Below are 23,102 nucleotides of genomic sequence, written 5' to 3' on the forward strand. Positions count from 1 at the left end.
TGTTAACCCTCGCCAATACGGCGGACAACAGGGCCGCCCCAGAGCAACCAGATCTCAGAAAGGGAAAGGATGAAAGTGTTGTGGAAGATTCCTGCGCGCCAAGTCGGTAAACCACGCTGGACGGACTGTCTACGTGTCCGTTTCAACAGGTCTGGTTTCCTGGTCAAAAGCACTTGTGTTTGGTTCTGCGAAGAGAATTGGAAAGAAAAAAAACAGAGCTGCCAATTTAGCAAAAAATGCAACTTTGTTCACAATCTTCTTTTTCTTTTTTCTTTGTACCCAAATAAGAGTACGAAGATTGGCGTGAGGTATTTCTAAATACAGAGTCCGCCTCGGATTTCATCCACCATATGCACATGATAGACCCGCCTCTCCCCTTCAGAGATCTGGAGAACAACAAAGTCTCCATAACAATTACACAGCCAGTTACAGGAAGTGAACTGAACCAGCAGATAACATTTTGAACGCCCCCCCCCCCTCCATCCACAAGGTTCAAGGAACATCAAAACCAGACATTTGTGCTGCTCGAGAAAAAAAGAAAGGAAGAAAAAGAAATCAATAGAAGTGACAGCTTACTTCAGGAGTAAAGACGCTTTCGTTAATAAAACTAACCAGGTAAGGGTTTGCTCGTGACAACTTACCAATATGACCCTTTTATTTGAACTGTTCTGTGTGCAAGCGTTCTCCACCAATCATTACCAAAAGGGAGGCCTCTCTAATAGCTGGCCAATGTCATCGTTTCTCAATATAGTTAGCCTGTCATTGAGCTGGTGTGTTCAAATTCCACACAGTCGGCAGGTGACCCCCGCGGCCTGATCCAAACTTCAGAACCCAAGGGAGCGCTCAATGACTACCGTAAGGAAACTGAATTTACAGCACAGCATGCGGAATACACAGCACAGCAGACTGAATTTACAGCACAGCACGTGGAATACACAGCACAGCGGATTGAATTTACAGCACAGCATGTGAAATACACAGCACAGCGGATTGAATTTACAGCACAGCATGTGAAATACACAGCACAGCGGACTGAATTTACAGCACAGCATGCGGAATACACAGCACAGCATGCGGAATACACAGCACAGCGGATTGAATTTACAGCACAGCATGTGAAATACACAGCACAGCAGACTGAATTTACAGCACAGCATGTGGAATACACAGCACAGCGGATTGAATTTACAGCACAGCATGTGAAATACACAGCACAGCGGATTGAATTTACAGCACAGCATGTGAAATACACAGCACAGCAGACTGAATTTACAGCACAGCATGTGGAATACACAGCACAGCAGACTGAATTTACAGCACAGCATGTGGAATACACAGCACAGCAGACTGAATTTACAGCACAGCATGTGGAATACACAGCACAGCAGACTGAATTTACAGCACAGCATGTGGAATACACAGCACAGCATGTGGAATACACAGCATAGCGGACTGAATTTACAGCACAGCATGTGGAATACACAGCACAGCGGACCGAATTTACAGCACAGCATGTGGAATACACAGCACAGCATGTGAAATACACAGCACAGCGGATTGAATTTACAGCACAGCATGTGAAATACACAGCACAGCGGACTGAATTTACAGCACAGCATGCGGAATACACAGCACAGCATGCGGAATACACAGCACAGCGGATTGAATTTACAGCACAGCATGTGAAATACACAGCACAGCAGACTGAATTTACAGCACAGCATGTGGAATACACAGCACAGCGGATTGAATTTACAGCACAGCATGTGAAATACACAGCACAGCGGATTGAATTTACAGCACAGCATGTGAAATACACAGCACAGCAGACTGAATTTACAGCACAGCATGTGGAATACACAGCACAGCAGACTGAATTTACAGCACAGCATGTGGAATACACAGCACAGCAGACTGAATTTACAGCACAGCATGTGGAATACACAGCACAGCATGTGAAATACACAGCACAGCGGATTGAATTTACAGCACAGCATGTGGAATACACAGCACAGCGGATTGAATTTACAGCACAGCATGTGGAATACACAGCACAGCATGTGAAATACACAGCACAGCGGATTGAATTTACAGCACAGCATGTGAAATACACAGCACAGCGGACTGAATTTACAGCACAGCATGTGAAATACACAGCACAGCGGATTGAATTTACAGCACAGCATGTGAAATACACAGCACAGCGGACTGAATTTACAGCACAGCACGTGAAATACACAGCACAGCGGATTGAATTTACAGCACAGCACGTGAAATACACAGCACAGCGGATTGAATTTACAGCACAGCACGTGAAATACACAGCACAGCGGATTGAATTTACAGCACAGCACGTGAAATACACAGCACAGCGGATTGAATTTACAGCACAGCACGTGAAATACACAGCACAGCGGACTGAATTTACAGCACAGCACGTGAAATACACAGCACAGCGGATTGAATTTACAGCACAGCACGTGAAATACACAGCACAGCGGATTGAATTTACAGCACAGCACGTGAAATACACAGCACAGCGGACTGAATTTACAGCACAGCATGTGAAATACACAGCACAGCGGATTGAATTTACAGCACAGCACGTGGAATACACAGCACAGCAGACTGAATTTACAGCACAGCATGTGAAATACACAGCACAGTGGATTGAATTTACAGCACAGCACATGGAATACACAGCACAGCAGACTGAATTTACAGCACAGCATGTGGAATACACAGCACAGCGGATTGAATTTACAGCACAGCACATGGAATACACAGCACAGCAGACTGAATTTACAGCACAGCATGTGAAATACACAGCACAGTGGATTGAATTTACAGCACAGCACATGGAATACACAGCACAGCAGACTGAATTTACAGCACAGCATGTGAAATACACAGCACAGCGGCATCATTTACTGAGAAATACTCCTCTTCTGCACAGGGCTGCTTGAAGCTTTGCCTGCTGCATATATGTGAATGTGGTCGCTCACTCCGCACAGCAGGTCGTGTAGTTGCTAGTTCAGACTGTCACAGCGAAGCAGGTTACCACACTGAACGCAGTTTCTTCTGTTGTATTGCTTTGTATTCGTTGTGAAGGCTGTGTACTAGATAGAGCATGTGCATCACTACTGTACAACACAACTAGGTTTCCAGTACCATGTATTACAGCTATTTTGTCACACTCTTTCTTCAACGCATTGTCCAAACTCTACAGAGTGCCACTGTTCTGAGCTGGGGTCAGTCTGAGGGGTTTTCCCTGATAGTGCAAAGCAGTGTATGGATGTTGATAGTGTGTCTGGACAACGAGGTGAATGACCATGTGGAGAACACAGAGTGTGATTTTTAAAAACAACAATTAAAAAAACAAAGCAGAGGATTTACTGTAGTTAATTTATTTTTTATTTTTTTTTAAATAATGATAAATCAGACCTCTTTCTTTCTTTCACACACCCCCCTCCCTCCCTCCTCCCTTCCTCACACCTCACACATACAGTCCGGTCACAGGAGGGAGGAAGCAGGATTTCCATATAGAACATCAACTCTCTCTCTCTCTCTCTCTGATATGCAACGCTTTCGATCTACACTCCTTGCCATGACTAGTCATTTATTCACTGATTTATTTATCCATGTATTAGATTTGTAGATCTTTTTTTAGTTCTTTTTTAAAAGCACACATTCTCTTTTTTCAGTTTGTTAAAAGTAAGAAATCAAGAAGAAAAAGACGAAGAGAAACAGTTCTGTTGGTTTTGCTGCTGCTGCTGCTGCTGCTGCTGTCGTTTTTCTACAAATAAAAAAAAAACAGGAGGAATGGAAAGGTAGCAGTACGGATCACATGACATCCACAAAGAACTCACTGGGGTTGCCCATGGCCATGCGGAAGGACTGTCTGCTGGCGGTCAGCTCGGGTGGCACTGAGGCCAGGTCTCGGCCGGGTGGGGCTCCGGGGGGGCCCATGATGACGAGAGGCGGGGGGAAGTGTGGGGGTGGGACTCCGGGGGGGGCATAGACATGGCTGTGGTTACTACGGAGACTGTGCGCGGCGGAGTGGTGGCTGCGGAGGCTGTGCTCGCTAGGGGGCGCTGCAGATCGCTCGCTGGGTGCCCGCTCCCTCCTCACGCTGCTGCTGCTCCGTGTGGTGTGGTCCGACTCGCTGCCGCTGCCGCCCGATTTGGAGTCTCCTCCTCCTGCGGTCACCTTCGTCACCGCCTCCTCCTTGCGCCTCTGCTCACTGCCACTGCGGTTAGAGCCGCTGCTACGACTGCCTAAGCGGGGCAAAGACAGGACTGGCAATAAGACTGCAGAGCACTTTCACACACTCCAGCTTTTAAAACAGGCTTGAGGAGCCACAGGGTGTAGGTAACAAACTCAGGTGTGTCTCATTAAAGTCATATAACCTCTGCTAATTTCCTCTGGAGTAGGGGTAGGAATAAACCAGACTGCTCCTTTATAGCAACAAAATGTACAGGTTAGGGGCAAGCTGCAATTATTGCCACTCTTATTTTTCTCATATCACAACAGACAGTGACAAAGACGAGACTAGCCCAGTGTTCCTCACTTGTGAATCTTTCAATCCAATTCCAATCCAGGGTTTTGTTCCAACCTAGTCCTCAATGATCTAATTAAACTTCAATGAAACATGGACCTGGCTGGCTCAAGGCTCTGGGCAGCTCAACTCAATCAAACATGGACCTGGCTGGCTCAAGGCTCTGGGCAGCTCAACTCAATCAAACATGGACCTGGCTGGCTCAAGGCTCTGGACAGCTCAATTCAATAGTTAAGGATAAGGAAAGAGAAGGATCATGGACTGGAATGGATTGAAACAGCTGCAAGTGAGCTGTGCTCTGCTCTTCTCTGCTCAGGGTGACAATGTGTCCGAGATGGGGACTCACCTTCACTGTGCTGGCTCCCGGCGCTGCCACCCCCTGCTCCGTGACTGTATCCCGGGTCATGGAAGCCGGCGGGGGGGTTGTAGGGGTGCGGCACGGGGTACTGGTAGGGGAAAGCGAGGGGCCAGGGGGCGGCGCCGGGGTGAGGGAGGGGGGCTAGCGTGTCCTGGTCTGAGGCCCCGCTCGAGCCATCGTGGTCATTCAGGCTGAGGTTAGTCATGTCTGGGGAGGAGGGAGAGAGGGAGAGAGAGAGAGAGGAGGGAGGGAGAGATGGATAGAGTTCACAAACAGCACGCAGACAGTCAAAACACCAGGGTTGGGTCAATTCTTGTTTCAATTCCAATTCCAATTCCTTCGAAAGACTTGGAGTTAATCTTTTACAGATTTTGTTTACAATCATTGTTGCGACTGCTAATTTTAACACAACACTGCAAATTGTAATTCTGATCAAGGGAGTGTTGGAATTTATTATAAGGGATTGGGAACTGTTTTTAAAAAGGAATTGATCTCGACCCTGTAAAATACAATCTGCAATACCAAAAACTGTAAAGTGGAGGCTGTTTTGTATCACCATAGGACACAAAAATAACTCACCAAACTCAAGGATTTGTTACTTTACGTAGTTTAAGCTTAAAATACATAAAAAAAAAAAACAAACATGCAATTTGAGTGCAGTCAGTGTGCTGGCATAGACAGGATGCAGCCTCACTGTGGCCCCCTTGTAGTGACTGCTACTCACTGCCACACAGGTCTCCGAAGATGTAGTAGCACTGCTCTGAGAAGGTGATCTTATTGACCGTGTGCCGGATGTAGCCAGCCTTCAGCAGGTTGCTGGCGTACTTGCGCGCCTCTCTCCGGTCGGTGAAGCCCTCCACGTGGTGGTACAGCCAGTCGACCACATCTGAACCTGGGGGGAGGGTTTATTTAACTTTTTAGAAACAGAAACCTGACCAAGACAATAACAAAACGTTTCGACAGGAAGTCTTTTTCAGTGTTCCCAATGAAGTTTGTAATGGAATGGTTTCAGTTTTGTAGCGTGTGAGTGTGACCTATACAGCGGGATGCAGGCTCAGTACCTATGAAGGCATTGGGGATGGTTATCTTCAGCCACATCCTGTCCCGCACCTCCAGACCAGACTCGGGCGATGCCATGGCTTTGGCGATGGTGGCCATGTCGCTGTGGATGGACAGGTGGAAATCATCGAACCCTGCGGAGAGGAGACAGGTCAGCAACACCACCACTCAACACTACAGCAAGCAGACAGGTCAGCAACAAGATCACCACTCAACACTACAGCAAACAGACAGGTCAGCAACAAGACCACCACTCAACACTACAGCAAGCAGACAGGTCAGCAACAAGACCACCACTCAACACTACAGCAAGCAGACAGGTCAGCAACAAGACCACCACTCAACACTACAGCAAGCAGACAGGTCAGCAACAAGACCACCACTCAACACTACAGCAAGCAGACAGGTCAGCAACAAGACCACCACTCAACACTACAGCAAGCAGACAGGTCAGCAACAAGACCACCACTCAACACTACAGCAAGCAGACAGGTCAGCAACAAGACCACTCAACACTACAGCAAGCAGACAGGTCAGCAACAAGACCACCACTCAACACTACAGCAAGCAGACAGGTCAGCAACAAGACCACCACTCAACACTACAGCAAGCAGACAGGTCAGCAACAAGACCACCACTCAACACTACAGCAAGCAGACAGGTCAGCAACAAGACCACCACTCAACACTACAGCAAACAGACAGGTCAGCAACAAGACCACCACTCAACACTACAGCAAACAGACAGGTCAGCAACAAGACCACCACTCAACACTACAGCAAACAGACAGGTCAGCAACAAGACCACCACTCAACACTACAGCAAACAGACAGGTCAGCAACAAGACCACCACTCAACACTACAGCAAGCAGACAGGTCAGCAACAAGACCACCACTCAACACTACAGCAAGCAGACAGGTCAGCAACAAGACCACCACTCAACACTACAGCAAGCAGACAGGTCAGCAACAAGACCACCACTCAACACTACAGCAAACAGACAGGTCAGCAACAAGACCACCACTCAACACTACAGCAAGCAGACAGGTCAGCAACAAGACCACCACTCAACACTACAGCAAACAGACAGGTCAGCAACAAGACCACCACTCAACACTACAGCAAACAGACAGGTCAGCAACAAGACCACCACTCAACACTACAGCAAGCAGACAGGTCAGCAACAAGACCACCACTCAACACTACAGCAAGCAGACAGGTCAGCAACAAGACCACCACTCAACACTACAGCAAGCAGACAGGTCAGCAACAAGACCACCACTCAACACTACAGCAAGCAGACAGGTCAGCAACAAGACCACCACTCAACACTACAGCAAGCAGACAGGTCAGCAACAAGACCACCACTCAACACTACAGCAAACAGACAGGTCAGCAACAAGACCACCACTCAACACTACAGCAAACAGACAGGTCAGCAACAAGACCACCACTCAACACTACAGCAAACAGACAGGTCAGCAACAAGACCACCACTCAACACTACAGCAAGCAGACAGGTCAGCAACAAGACCACCACTCAACACTACAGCAAACAGACAGGTCAGCAACAAGACCACCACTCAACACTACAGCAAACAGACAGGTCAGCAACAAGACCACCACTCAACACTACAGCAAACAGACAGGTCAGCAACAAGACCACCACTCAACACTACAGCAAACAGACAGGTCAGCAACAACCACCACTCAACACTACAGCAAGCAGACAGGTCAGCAACAAGACCACCACTCAACACTACAGCAAACAGACAGGTCAGCAACAAGACCACCACTCAACACTACAGCAAACAGACAGGTCAGCAACACCACTCAACACTACACAAACAGACAAGTCAGCAACAAGACCACCACTCAACTACAGCAAACAGACAGGTCAGCAACAAGACCACCACTCAACACTACAGCAAACAGACAGGTCAGCAACAAGACCACCACTCAACACTACAGCAAACAGACAGGTCAGCAACAAGACCACCACTCAACACTACAGCAAACAGACAGGTCAGCAACAAGACCACCACTCAACACTACAGCAAACAGACAGGTCAGCAACAAGACCACCACTCAACACTACAGCAAACAGACAGGTCAGCAACAAGACCACCACTCAACACTACAGCAAACAGACAGGTCAGCAACAAGACCACCACTCAACACTACAGCAAACAGACAGGTCAGCAACAAGACCACCACTCAACACTACAGCAAACAGACAGGTCAGCAACAAGACCACCACTCAACACTACAGCAAACAGACAAGTCAGCAACAAGACCACCACTCAACACTACAGCAAACAGACAGGTCAGCAACAAGACCACCACTCAACACTACAGCAAACAGACAGGTCAGCAACAAGACCACCACTCAACACTACAGCAAGCAGACAGGTCAGCAACAAGACCACCACTCAACACTACAGCAAACAGACAGGTCAGCAACAAGACCACCACTCAACACTACAGCAAACAGACAGGTCAGCAACAAGACCACTCAACACTACAGCAAGCTGACCAGCCCCCTGATCATCGAATCATGCAGAGAGGAGCTTAGTTTTCCGCAGTGTATCGCTGACAAGCAAACAGGTGTGACCAATTTCCCTTATACAAGCTTACCACAATATATTTGCTCAGCAGTTTTCCATGGTTCCATGGTTATATTGTGTATGTATTTACACAGTTTACATTACCACACCTCTCTGGGATTTACAATGCATACCTATGCCTTCATTGTGCTTTATTACACTTTGTTATGCTTTTACTAAGGGAACCTTTTAGAAGGGACGTGCCCAGAGAAGGGAATCTGTGCTGCACTGACACAGCGGGCCGGCCGGAGAGCTGGGTAAAGCAGCGGTGTGGAGCGGGTGAGTGAAGCCAGGCAGCGGCGTGCATGGGTGCTGGGAACACCACGACACTTACGTTCAGTCTCGGGGATGGAGCTGGTGATGGAGGAGCTAGTGGAAGTGATGGTGCTCATGGAAGGGCTCATACCGTACACCGGGTACGTCCCCGTCATCGCTGCCGTGTGGGACACCCAGGCAGCCGGGTCGATCGGCCGGATCGGCTCGCCTGAGGAGGGGGGAGAGAGGGAAGGAGGAACAGCCATCAGCAACACCAAACACCAAACACCAAACTGTCTTACTTACAAAGCTTCTCTGTGTATTAAATCTGGGTTTAGTTTCCCTGTGTTTCCTCTACACTATGGAACCTGGTTCCTCAAAGCAGGGATGGCACTCCAGTCTCAAATGGCAGCTCTACTACCTGATGGAACATTTCCACAAGGTGCCTGCATGCATTCAATTCTCGTCACACATTTACATATTGGTCAGTTATACTGAATTACTATCAAATAGCAGTTGAAATGCACGCAATCTGAAATGTAATGTTCCCACATGCTACACATTTACTAAATCATATAGCCCTGCACAGCATAACGTTCATAAAAACACATTTCAAATACAGCTCAACAGCAATACAGCATTTCTAAAGCAGCCTGCACCGCAGAGACAGACAGCACTCATTGCAGCAACACACTGGTGTAGTGTTTTAGTAAGCAGACAAGACTCCCGCAGCAGACACCGGAATCTCAGAGAGACTGAGGCAGAGGAATACCGCCACTCAGACCTGGAATCAGCTACAGTAACAACGACTCTGCACAGCTTCACGTGGCACTTTAATGTGCCAGTGCCAAGCATTATCACGCAGTAACAAGCCGCAGCCGTCCTGGTCACAGTGCGCAGAGCAGCATCTCCTAACAGACATCTAAGCAGAGTTTAATCAAAATCGGGCAAGCGGCTGCATAGATATAGCCTTCTTGCGGCTCGGGCAGCTTTGTGATCCCCAGCAGGTCACCATGATCTACATGGATACAGTGCATGGAAAAACATCCCGTAAAGAATATGCAATCCAGCCAGTCATGAAATTCAGAGCAGCAGTTCTGAAAACACAGGCTTCGCTAGCCGAACAATTCTGATACCGCACTCAGAGAGCAGCTCTGAAGATATAGTAAACGTGAAATACACCAGGGTGCTCTCTCCGGGCTGCCGCGGGGGGGAGCAACGCTCACAATATAGCCTGCAAAGCAGATCAAGCATGCATCACAAAGGATTTATTAATAATAACAATAATATTAATCATAATAATAATATGACTGAACAACACTGAAGTACAGAACACACAGACAGACATTCCAGCATTAAAACCGACCAGCAGCCCTCAATGGAGTGATCAGCGACCGTCTCTACACTAAGAGAAACAGCAGTGCGGCATCAGCAAGCCAGCTTGGATTCATGTTATTGCATGGGCAATTCCCACAGAGCAGCGCTTAACAGATTCAAACAAACCCTAACACAGAGCACAACGCTACACAGACAGTGAGAGCAGGCTATGGAATTACCTGGATAAGCAGGACAATACGCTACACAGTTTGTAACTGCAGGGAAAAAATTCCTGGGATTAGCATGAAGAAAACCTTCCCACAACAGACTGTTATTGCAACCATCAAGTTCCCAGCATTAGAAAAAATTCTGATCTGCACAACAGACTGTAAGTAACTGCAGAGAGTGAATGGCTCATCCTGCTAAATGCCTTCTGAAACCTCATGTTACCACTGAGATTAGCTCTGTGAAACACTATTTAAAGTACTGCAGGGAGTGGGGAGCACGCGTTGAAACGAGCGAAGTAAACAAAAACCTACACCATTTAGTCTCTATTGCAGAGGCACACTTCTCTCGGAAGAGTCTCTATTGCAGAGACACACTTCTCTCGGAAGAGTCTCTATTGCAGAGGCACGCTGCACTCGGAGGAGTCTCTATTGCAGAGACACGCTGCACTCGGAGGAGTCTCTATTGCAGAGGCACGCTGCACTCGGATGAGTCTCTACTGCAGAGACGCTGCACTCGGAGGAGTCTCTATTGCAGAGACACGCTGCACTCGGAGGAGTCTCTATTGCAGAGGCACGCTGCACTCGGAGGAGTCTCTATTGCAGAGGCACGCTGCACTCGGAGGAGTCTCTATTGCAGAGGCACGCTGCACTCGGAGGAGTCTCTATTGCAGAGACACGCTGCACTCGGAGGAGTCTCTATTGCAGAGGCACGCTGCACTCGGAGGAGTCTCTATTGCAGAGGCACGCTGCACTCGGAGGAGTCTCTATTGCAGAGGCACGCTGCACTCGGAGGAGTCTCTATTGCAGAGGCACGCTGCACTCGGAGGAGTCTCTATTGCAGAGGCACGCTGCACTCGGAGGAGTCTCTATTGCAGAGGCACGCTGCACTCGGAGGAGTCTCTATTGCAGACACACACTGCACTTGGAGAAGGTGCTTTTATAACCTGATCAGCATAGTTAAAACGCCTCAAATTTTGATGCTTCCATGCATTTCATATTTATGTTTAGTAAAAGTAATAAAACAACAACAACAATAATAATAATAATACAAATAATAAAAATTATATTAAATGACAGTCACTTCCTCTGTGACTGCCTATTGCATTCATTCGTATCATCTTGACATGGTGCCTGGTGCCTGCAGCTCTCCAATAAGGCAAGTAGCTAAAAACTCCCCAGGACACCAGTTCCAGCGCTGGGTACAGCCCCAGACCTCCAGTACACATCCAGTTTCATTACAAAATGACAGCAGCACAATAAACAGGCCACAGGAGGAAGCAACAGCAATACAAACACAGCTGTTTCACTGTAACAGTTCAATCCTAGCCTCACTTATGTGCACAGCATGTATACAAAGTTATTTTTTTGTGATGAATATTTCTAGACACAAGCAGAGGCTTGAAGCACAGGTCATACAGGCTCAGTCCAGGCCAGGGGTTACAGCTCAGGGAGCAGAGACCCAAATGAAACGAATTCCAAATGCTTGATTGATATTTTAGAAATGACTATAAAAGGGCTTGGATTCTCTGAACTATTTCCTCCAACATGCCATGAGCACTAGAGAAAGGAAAAACACACACAATACAAAGTTACCAAGCATAATTAAACAATGCAGACATTTAATTTCAGGTCTAGTTAGCAGTCCTGATTTTTTTTAATCCATTTTAGAATTGGAATCTGTGTAACCTTCCTTTCAGACAAAATTGTGCCAAGGACCAGTGAATAGCTTTGAGAATGCAGACCAAACCATTTTGATTTGTTTTTTTAAAGCAGTATCTATCACTGCATCTTTAAATAAAAGCTTTTTAATTGTATTTATTTGTCTATTGATTCTGTATCCAGTGCCTGGTGAGGGAGTGGCCCGTGGAAGCCGTGCTCGCCCCCGTGTCTGGAGGGAGTTACCCTGGGGTGTTGTGTACTCACTCCTGGGCAGTGTGAAGCACCCCCTGGGGGTGGGGTCCCAGCACTTAGCGACCGTGAGTGTGATGGGCCTGTGGGGGCGAGACAGAAACAAGCACATCAGTGATAACCGCCCTCTGACTCGGACGAGAATGATACTCCCATTCACATCACTTTCACCCAGTCCAGTCTTTACTACAAGCTTCATTAGCCACAGTGTATAGGTAACAAGATCAGGTGTGTCTTATTAAACCCATAGTAAAACCAGGATTGGATCAAACTGCTCAGCAATGGGAGTCTTATTCCAGTTTCCATCCCTGCATTGCAAATCAAACCCACCCCCCTGAATGAAACCTTCCCCCGAGTGCTGTAGCATTTCCGGGACTCTCACCCGGGTTTGTGAACGATTTCCCTCAGCACCCGCACCGCGTCGTCGTTGCTCATGTTCTCAAAGTTGATGTCATTCACCTGGAACAGAAAAAAGGACCAAATTGGCACCCCACGGTGGACACTACAAGGTATTGCACACTGTGTGCTTACCGCAGCTTTTAGTGTTGGAACAAATGTTCGAACAAACGTGGCCTGAGATATATTTGATGGCAAAAAATGACCATGTTCATATTTGTGGCTGTATCAAGAATCTATGAGGCAAAGGAAACCAATGCAGAAACGATGTCTGAAATAGAGAACACACATTCTACTGTGAAAAAGGGTTACTCTCGTTTTTACAACAGATTACTCGATAAGGTATCATCCGGTTTACTTAGACCCGAGAGATTATTAACTTTTAGTTTTATTTTTTAGTAATATGGAACAAATTTGTATTTTCAAGCTGAATGAAGTTTGACAGTATACAAATATTAATTTAAATTTGAAAAGAATATTCAAACTTGAAAACCTATGTTCCTCCCAGCAGTACCAGCCTTAAACAATGATAAAATAAAACTAATGAAGAAAAATACACCTGCAGCCTGCACTGCAGTCCCTGTAACCCCGTCAGCTCTGTGCATCCCACTGCATCTAGAATAAGCATTTTTAACACGAAACACCTCAATAACCTGCAGGAGACCTTAAATTCCAGCGTGAAGTTTGTGACTGTGTTAAAGTAGTAAAGAAGGGGTCCCCCCCCCCTCACCTGCAGCAGCATGTCCCCGGGTTCAATCCTCCCGTCTGCGGCCACGGCGCCCCCTTTCATGATGGAGCCGATGTAGATCCCACCATCGCCCCGCTCGTTACTCTGCCCCACGATGCTGATCCCCAGGAAGTTGTACTTCTCTGAGAAACACAGACAGGGCCGTTAGCCACTGATGCAGCACGGCCATTCAGCCCATCTAAGCTAGTCCGGTCCCCTAGTTACGGATTGATCTCAAAACGCTGTCAAGGATCCAAGGGATTCTGCCTTGACAGGACTAAGTAGCCCATTCCATCCCCTCATCACTCTGTGTGAAGCAGTGTCTCCTTCAGCAACATGACTAGGTAACCCATTCCATCCCCTCATCACTCTGTGTGAAGCAGTGTCTCCTTCAGCAACATGACTAGGTACTGTAGCCCATTCCATCCTCATCACTCTGTGTGAAGCAGTGTCTCCTTCTCTCTGTCCTAAATCTCCGATTCATTTCCAGCTGTTCCTGGTTTCTGTGCTGCACTTACAGTATTGGTTCAGGTTAACTATACCAGCTCCTTTGAAGATTGTCAACACTTCAGTCATGTCCCCCCTGATTCGTCTTTGTTGTAAATATAGATTCAGTTTCTGACTGTCTTCGTAGCTCATTCCTTGAAGCACTGGGATTCGTCTGATCTACACTTTGGGCTACACACCAGCATTCCCCCCCTAAGGTGCAGTAGAATGTGAGTATCAGACTGCCTCTGGCCCACTCACCCATGTTTAAAATCACAGTGATGATGTTGAGAGACATGGTGGAGTCTGTGATACTGCTGAAGGATGAGGACTGGAACACAAGAAAATAAAAACAAAGCTGATTGAAATGGGATTACAAAGCACACGGTTCCAGAGCCCTACAGCAACGTTATCTAGAAAAATGGGAGACGTCTCAGCGAGAAGTCTTTATGCTCATGCGTTATGGGCTTCAATTCTCTCGAGTCTTTAAAACCAGTGGTCTGTTATTATCGGTACTGCCGCTGCGACCCTCTAAAGACATGGCAGGGAATGCAAAGGGTTAAATCCGTACCCGCTCCACACGTTGCACCTTGGGTTTCCTCCGCCGACGCTTGTGTCGCCTCATCAGCCGCGAGGAGCTGCTCTGCTCTGTGGAACTGCTGAACCTGCGGGGGAGGAAGGAGAGAGTTGAGACTGGCAGTCTGTCATACACAGTGTGCAAGAGAAATTGCACTTGATTTGAGACTCGGAGACAACCACTGACCACCAGAAACACAATTCATTACATCTGAATAAAAAACAGAGCTGATCTTCATCTGTTTCTATAGACAATGTTGTAGTTTAGACATTACGACTGCTCTGTCATTGACACCGAGTGTGAGATCTCCACTCGCAGCACATTCCCGTACCGGCTGGCGGAGTCGTCGTCCTCCGAGTCGAAGAAGCTGGTGGACTCTAGTTCGCTGCTCATCAGCGTGGACGAGCTCTCGTAGCCCCCCACGTCGTGACGCCGCTCCAGCTTGGCATGGCCATTCACCCGCGAGACTGCAGGGGGAGATAGAGAGGAAGGGTTACTGACCACTCCCACCACCTGTATCCAGGTCATTCTGCCACTCCCACCACCTGTATCCGGGTCATTCTGCCACTCCCACCACTTGTACCCGGGTCATTCTGCCACTCCCACCACTTGTACCCGGGTCATTCTACCTTCCACCACCTGTACCCGGGTCATTCTGCCCAACGGGATACCAATGAGTTGATTAGTTACATCTGATGAAACAAAAGAAATCTAATACATAGGAGTGCTATCCAGAGTAGAACCTGCTGCTTTAGCACAGTGCGCTGTAGTTTGCATTCAGTTCCAGCAGCTCAAAAAAGCACATCGATCAGGATACAGTCTGGAGCACCATCTTACCAGCTGTACTCAGGGTTTCGTCCGAGCACAATGGCTGCCAGCGGAGACTGACTCTCACCTCTAATGAAGGAGGTGCTCCATTACACAGCAATGCAGCTAAACAAGAAGCCCATTGCACACAGAGATGAACAGCACATATACACAGAGATGAACAACACACACACACACAGATGAACAGCACACACACACAGAGATGAACAGCACATACACACACAGAGAGGAAAAGAACATATATTCTCTCAATGAACCAGTCCAGTGCTGGTCTCCGGGCTGTGTCTATCTCACTGTTTCCCACGCTGCACACGGCTATGATGTGGTTCAGTGGAGGCAGATCTCCTGGACGTGCAAACTGCTTTACTGTGATCAGGGGAGAAGCTTTGAACAGGGGTACACCAGCGGGTAAACTATGTGGTTACTGCTAGGGAAATGGGTATTAAAAGCACATGGAACGTTCTATCACTGCAAACACAAATCCCTCTTTAACAGAACCTCCCCCAGGGGTCCTGGACGTGCTGACTGGAGGGGGGCGGGACTCATCACGGTCCTGGACGTGCAGACCGGAGGGGGGCGGGACTCACCGTGGTCCTGGACGTGCAGACCGGAGGGGGGCGGGACTCACCACGGTCCTGGACGTGCAGACCGGAGGGGGGCGGGACTCACCACGGTCCTGGACGTGCAGACCGGAGGGGGGCGGGACTCACCGTGGTCCTGGACGTGCAGACCGGAGGGGGGCGGGACTCACCACGGTCCTGGACGTGCAGACCGGAGGGGGGCGGGACTCACCGTGGTCCTGGACGTGCAGACCGGAGGGGGGCGGGACTCACCGTGGTCCTGGACGTGCAGACCGGAGAGGGGCGGGACTCACCGTGGTCCTGGACGTGCAGACCGGAGGGGAGTGGGACTCACCATGGTCCTGGACGTGCTGACCGGAGAGGGGCGGGACTCACCGTGCTCGTGGGCGTCCTTCCGGCGCGGTCGTTCTCTCCGTGAGGACACCACCGACTCTGTCTCTGTCTCATTGTCCAGGTTGTCCTGACTGCCAGCGGCGTTCGCACTGTAGAGAGAGAGAGGAGGTGTGGTCAACGAGGGGTTAACTGTCCCAGGCACCCAGAGGCTTTTGGGATGGAAGCACAGTGCCCTGTACAGCAGGTACCACACTGAGCCCTGCACCTCCCTTCCTAACTGAGACCAGTCCTGAGCAGAGAAGCTGTGGTGCTGCAGTTACTGCTGTTATCCACTAGAGGGATCCCTGCACATGCTCACAATCCCAGTCAACGCAGACATTCATCTCTTCACATGCCTAACCCTGACCCGCCCGGAGTTCTGTTTGTTTTGTTGTGTTGTTGCTAGAGCCAAGGTCGCCTAGTTTAATCCTCCACAATCATTCTCCTTTCTTCCTGCAACATGATTTACTTGATTCTTTCAGCACTAAGTAATTTACAGAAAGACTAGCCCGAGATATGCAATGAAATCAGTTTGGGAAAACCAGAATGGGCACTGATGCACAGTACCTGTGAGCACGAAGGAATGGTTTACTGTCTGCGGTTTGGAGTTAGACAGGCACACAGGTCTGCAGTGTTGAAAGAGTTCATCTTAATAATAAAAATACCCCTGCCTATACAAAGTGCTAAAACACAGCACAAGCTGATTTCACATGCGAATAAAAACCAAAGTAAAAGAAGAATGAATGGAAAGCCATGGCAAACGGGAGTCACTCACTGGAAGGATGGAGGGCGCGAGTCTCCAATCCCTCCGGTGCGCTCGATCGGGGGCGGGAGGTCCGACTGGCTGTCAGCGCAAACTGAGCCTCCATCAGAGTGAGAGCCATCCGCCGAGACCAGCTGTGAACCAGAGACACACACAAAGACGTTAGAGACTGTGCTCTGCATTTCATTTTTACCAGTGCTCTCTATGACACTCTGACATGGACGCTGTGCTAAAATCACTACATTATCATTGCCCCGCAATATCGAATTGACCTCCGTGACCCCGCTAGTGGCTGACTGGTTAGGAAACCCTTTACTATTGGAAATGGGCTTTAGCTGGTGAAGGAACTGCAAATATTACCTGACATGCTTGATGCTAAAGACACTGCTGACTTTTTGATCTGTTTGATGGAGCATTCAAATGGCAGAGCTGGAGCTTTCCTTATCCAAGCACAGTACCAGGGTCAGGTCAATTCCTGCTTTTCAATTCCAATTCCATTTTAAAATCGGATTCCCATTCCCTTTTCATCAATTCCAACACACCATTGATCGAAATTGCAATCAGCAGTCACTGTTAGCCAATTAAACTGGCTTCAAATGAAAGCAGCTGAACAATCTCAGTAAGTGTCATGTCTCAAAAACATCTAGATACCTTCAACGCAATTGGAACTGGAACTGGAAATGGATTTGAAAAAGGAACTGTGAATTAAAAAACAGGGACTGACTCCAATCCTGCCTGGCACCACATCATGAGCTTTTAAAAACGGGCTTCGTGCAAACCTGTGAGGCCTACGCAGTGACTGGAAGGGCAAGACAGAGTTAAAGTGTGACTATGGAAGGCTGGCACGCTGCCCCTCTGTGTGGAACACTTGCCATTAGCCGCATTTTCTTTCCAGCCTCTTTGCTCCCAGATCAAATCATCTCATTACTGGTTTTATTTTGGAACTTGAGGCATTGCATGATTTCAGTTAGGAAACCTAATTTGAGAAATTATTGTTTTTTTCCTCCGTCTGTTCTGCCAAAAAGAAATAGCCAGCAGGGGGCTCCACATCCACTGCTGCTGCATAGAGACAGCACAGGAGGTCTGAACCAAGACAACTTCACATTTCACCCTTTTTTAAAAACGATTTCCTAGACTTGTTTTTGCATTCTACTCCCCTCTCTAGTGAGTGTGTGTTGATGTAGACAAGTATATTTATATTTCTAGTGCAGACATTCCTGTATTATGTAGGGCTTGAAAAACCACCTACTGCTGCATGAAATCGCAGGACTATGTAACAGCGACAGGCCGGGCTCACGGGGTGGGGGGGCTATGTAAATAAATCAACCAGTCAGCAAGCACCGCTGCCTTTCTGCTATAGCAGAGTGCACAGAACACTAAACTATAAAATACATTTCAAAACCAAAATACAATCAATATTTATACTACGCCTTTAACAAAGCACTGGCTAAGCCCATGACTTTAACCCTAGGGTGATAATCAGCAGTCAGTCTTGTCAAGTATGTGTCAGTGCTATAGACAGAGCCACAGCCATTATCAACCTGCATTAGACCCCCCCCCCCCCTCTCTCTCTCTCTCTCTCTCTCCTCCTCTCTCTCTCTCCCCCACCCCACCACCCCCCCCCCCCACCCCACCCCCCCCCCCCCCTCTCTCTCTCTCTCTCTCTCGCTCTCTCTCTCTGTCCAGAACCTAAACACAGCAAGGGCTCTTACACAGCCTGATCCAACTCATGCAGCTGTGCGTTTGGAAGCAAAACAGAAAATGAGCAGCACTTGCAACCAATTGTGCTGAATGCTTGAGCCCTGCGGATCATTCCGTGAAAGCTGGCAGCAGCAGAGCAGCTTGACCCCTTCCTCTCCAGGTACACACACTCAGCACACTGCTGGAATCGCTCTGCTGCTATCTGGTTCTGGTCCAGAAAGCGGAGTCTGAATTGACTGGCGGTTAAGGGGTTAAAAGGCTATTTTAATAAAGCATTTTGTTTCATAAGCATCAGTGTCGCATTCACTCCTCCGCCAAGTATTGCACAGTTAAAGCAGTAAAAAGCAACAATTTTCTTATCTCTCATTAGCAGAACACAGGGATGAAAATAATACTCATGTTGCACAGCAGTTTGACCAATTCAAGGTTTTACTACGAGCCTGATTAGCCACAGGTAGTTTTCCAAACTTGTTCAAGAGCCGGGTATTAGGATGGCTCCTGATCCTCAGTGTCTTGGACTGCGCACGTCCCGACACGCACGCAAGCCATTATAGCAAGACCAATACTCACCCAGGAAACCACTCTGCCATTGAAACAGGGGAGCTTGGCATTGTCCTCTGAGATCTCTTCCTTCACCACTCTGTAAAAAACAGCACAGCAGCCAGTCAGTGCAGTGCAGTGCAGTACACGTAGTTGAGTCCAGTCCACTCCAGTGCAGCACACTGTAGTCCAGTCCAGTCCAGTCTACTGTAGTGCAGCACACTGTAGTCCAGTCCAGTCCTGTCCACTGAGTGTCTGTTTGCAGCAGGCAGACCCTGACAGGACAGGATTACAGATTAGATGTCATCCACGAGCGCTGACAACATGCAATCCTGTGAACCAACACGTTGTAATCCCAGCAACCTGCACCCTCGCCGACACGGAAACGGAGCTGCTGGATCGCTCCCACACTGCTCGTGCCATCATGGTCAGTCCCAGCACTGCTGAGACCTGGGCACACGCCGGTGTCTGGAGCTAAACAGACCAGTTACTGACTCAGCATCCCTGGGTCAGTGACACGACTGTACTACAGCTAGAATCACTTACTAGATACACCTGCAATCTCAGAATCCTCAATGTGTGTAAAACACACCCCTCTGTTTCTGCTGACAATTCCTTTTATTTATTTTTTACCCTTTTAACCCAAAATCTGACCCATTCAATTGTGTGAAAATATTGATTTATACAAAATCAATCCATTGGCTGGATGCACTTCTGTAATAAAGTTTCAGTGCAATAGGAGCCTGTTTTAAAGTAGCCAGCAGCACTGCAGCACTGAGGGAGCACTCACTAACCAGCACTGCAGCACTGAGGGAGCACTCACTAACCAGCACTGCAGCACTGAGGGAGCACTCACTAACCAGCACTGCAGCACTGAGGGAGCACTCACTAACCAGCACTGCAGCACTGAGGGAGCACTCACTAACCAGCACTGCAGCACTGAGGGAGCACTCACTAACCAGCACTGCAGCACTGAGGGAGCACTCACTAACCAGCACTGCAGCACTGAGGGAGCACTCACTGACCAGCACCGCAGCACTGTTCCTATAGCCAGCTGAGGAATGAGGGGCCAGAGAGGGAGTGAGCCAGCACTGCAGCACCAGATCTGCGCCTAAAAACACTGAGTACAGAATGAGTGTGCAGAGCCAGGTATTAAAGGCAGTCATATGGAGGAACTCAGTTTAGGGCAAACAGTATGTTTTCGGAAAGCTGCCTTCCCTTTATCAGAGTTAACTGCGGTAACTTAATAATAATAATAATAATCTTTATTTTTATATAGCACCATTCATAGTGGACCAGCATCACAAAGCACTTTTTAAGAGACTAGGGTGTGTGAACTATGTATCAGCTGCAGAGTCACTTACAACAACATCACACCCAAAAGACGGAGCACAAGGAGGTTACGTGACTTGCTCAGGGTCACACAGTGAGTCAGTGTCCGAGCTGGGATTTGAACCGGAATCCCAATACAAGCCCATTTCTTTAACCACTAGACCACACAGCCTCCTAAATTTTATGACATGCCAATTTTTAAGAAACACCTCCGCTCTGAAATTCCAGCGCACCTCTAAATGAATCCCAAATAAAGAACAGCTGTGCTGCTGTGTTCTCCTTTACACAGAAAATATTACAAAATAAATAATAAAAACAAGCACTGGCACCACCTCTGCATCCCCATTCCCAAACAGGGGCCCTGTGGAGGTACAAGCCCACTCTCTCGCTCCGTCTGCAGTGCTGCACAGAGACATGCCCCCCGAGATAAAGTGCTGGGAAATGTAGCCCACCCCCATCTCTCCAGGACACTCTGAAGCAAAGAAAATGAATGCTGCTTTAAATCTTTACCCAATGGTCTATTTTGCTCAGCGGTCATGCCACAACTAATTGGCCACAATAGGGCTGAGTTATGCTGACTTATCAGTCACAGCTTCTAAATGATCCTGTTTCATCTCATCTTCTCCTGTGTAAGTCTGCGCATGTCAGTGTGCGCGCGTCAGTGAGAGTGTGTGTGTGTGTGTGTGCGCCACTCTGTCACTTGATCTCCCAGCCTCGCGGTGACAGAAGAGGTCATCCAATGACAATCTGCACTGCATACATCTTCAACAGAGCGCTCACAAGAGCTCTTAGGGAGTCTCCATCGTTCGGTCCTTGTGTTATTTGTTTTGTTTTGTGTTTCTTTGTCTATCTTGGCTGCTTTTCAAGGAGGTTTTCCTTGTTCCAGCAGCCGACAGGGCCTCTGAAGTTGCTTGTTTATTCACTGATCTCAAGTTTGATTTCCCTCGGCCCCCAATCCAAGAAGACCAATTAAGATGGCATGCTTGTGTTTTTTTTTTTGGTTCTCATTATACGCACACTCCCTACATCGATAAAACCCATCTTTTCCAGGTCACAGTTTACCAGTTTCATAAAGAGTACAAATCAAATGAGAATAAAATAAAATAAAAAGTCACTAACAATCAGAACTAAAACAGCTGTGCAAAACATCTGAATACACTGTATCTTATTATATAATACACTAGCTTACTATTTTTAATACTTAATGGTTATTTTTCTTTAATTATCATTTTTTAAATTTTAAATGGAAATAGATGCACCAATGTGTCCCTCACCAGCCAACAGCCTGAGACACACACACACACATACACACAAAACGAATGAAACTGCCCTGATCTGCACACACATGTTGCGAGCTGTCCTTTAGCCCAAAGTTTAATTCCCCTTCCTGAGGCTTTTATATATAAACCCTGCTGGGCACTCAAACTGATGCTTCTTAACAGAAAAATCATCCAACAGACACCGGCAATTCAGCAGAGGAGAGCAAGCCAGCAATGTACCCTCTCCTAGCCACGGCCCATCCCAACCCTAACACTAAACCCTCTCCTAGCCACAAATCAAAACCCGAACCCAACCCTAAACATCTCGTAGCCACAACCAATCCCAACACAACCCTAACAATAAATCCTCTCCTAGCCACAACCCATCCCAACCCAACCCTAACACTAAAACATCTCCAAGCCACAACCCATCCCAACCCAACCATAACACTAAACCCTCTCCTAGCCACACCCAACCCAACCCAACCCTAACACTAAACCCTCTCCTAGCAACAACCCAACCCTAACCCTAACCCTAAACCTCTACTAGCCACAACCCATCCCAACCAAAATCTAACCTATCTACAACCCATCCCATCCCAACCCTAACCCTCTCCTAGCTACAACCCATCCCATCCCCACCCTAACCCTCTCCTAGCTACAACCCATCCCAACCCTAACACTAAACCCTCTCCTAGCAACAACCCAACCCTAACCCTAAACCTCTCCTAGCCACAACCAATCCCAACACAACCCTAACAATAAACCCTCTCCTAGCCACAGCCCATCCCAACACTAACACTAAACCATCTCCTAGCAACAACCCATCCCAACCCAACCCTAACAATAAACCCTCTCCTAGCCACAACCCATCCCAACCCAACCCTAACACTAAACCATCTCCTAACAACAACCCAACCCTAATCCTAAACCTCTCCTAGCCACAACCCATCCCAACCAAACCCTAACCTATCTACAACCCATCCCATCCCAACCCTAACCCTCTCCTAGCTACAACCCATCCCATCCCACCCTAACCCTCTCCTAGCTACAACCCATCCAACCCTAACCTACAAACCATCACTCCTAGGCAAGCAACCCCACCGCTAACGCCCGGTCTCCTAGTCCACAACACAATCCCATACAACGACGCTAACAATATACCCTCTCCTACGATGATGGGTAGGGTTGGCATAACACTAAACCATCTCCTAGCAACAACCCAACCCAACCCTAAACCTCTCCTAGCCA

The 23,102-nt window shown here is 48.0% G+C and overlaps 2 protein-coding genes across 5 annotated transcripts in view; both read right to left on the reverse strand.

The window, feature by feature from the left end:
• The window catches only part of LOC121323438 (AP-2 complex subunit mu-like), a 3,527-nt gene extending 3,177 nt beyond the window's left edge, over positions 1–350 (reverse strand). Inside the window, exon 1 of the mRNA XM_041264535.1 lies at positions 323–350. Within this exon, the coding sequence (XP_041120469.1) occupies positions 323–350 (28 nt within the window). The remainder of the gene's footprint in view (positions 1–322) is intronic.
• A 3,093-nt stretch (positions 351–3,443) lies between these two features.
• The window catches only part of LOC121322921 (segment polarity protein dishevelled homolog DVL-3-like), a 39,852-nt gene continuing 20,193 nt past the window's right edge, over positions 3,444–23,102 (reverse strand). The window contains exons 2-16 of one of the 4 annotated variants that reach the window (XM_041263534.1): positions 19,291–19,360; positions 17,032–17,153; positions 16,260–16,366; positions 14,807–14,942; positions 14,470–14,563; positions 14,160–14,229; positions 13,416–13,555; positions 12,672–12,748; positions 12,284–12,372; positions 10,394–10,429; positions 8,917–9,066; positions 5,978–6,109; positions 5,641–5,808; positions 4,905–5,123; positions 3,444–4,277 (exon numbers count right to left, since the gene is read on the reverse strand). In XM_041263534.1, the coding sequence (XP_041119468.1) occupies positions 3,844–4,277; positions 4,905–5,123; positions 5,641–5,808; positions 5,978–6,109; positions 8,917–9,066; positions 10,394–10,429; positions 12,284–12,372; positions 12,672–12,748; positions 13,416–13,555; positions 14,160–14,229; positions 14,470–14,563; positions 14,807–14,942; positions 16,260–16,366; positions 17,032–17,153; positions 19,291–19,360 (2,044 nt within the window). In that variant the 3' untranslated portion in view covers positions 3,444–3,843. The remainder of the gene's footprint in view (positions 4,278–4,904; positions 5,124–5,640; positions 5,809–5,977; positions 6,110–8,916; positions 9,067–10,393; positions 10,430–12,283; positions 12,373–12,671; positions 12,749–13,415; positions 13,556–14,159; positions 14,230–14,469; positions 14,564–14,806; positions 14,943–16,259; positions 16,367–17,031; positions 17,154–19,290; positions 19,361–23,102) is intronic. The other 3 variants (XM_041263535.1, XM_041263537.1, XM_041263536.1) reach the window with 3 other exon arrangements.

The sequence above is a fragment of the Polyodon spathula genome, chromosome 11 (assembly GCF_017654505.1).
Source record: "Polyodon spathula isolate WHYD16114869_AA chromosome 11, ASM1765450v1, whole genome shotgun sequence".
Lineage (NCBI taxonomy): Eukaryota > Metazoa > Chordata > Actinopteri > Acipenseriformes > Polyodontidae > Polyodon > Polyodon spathula.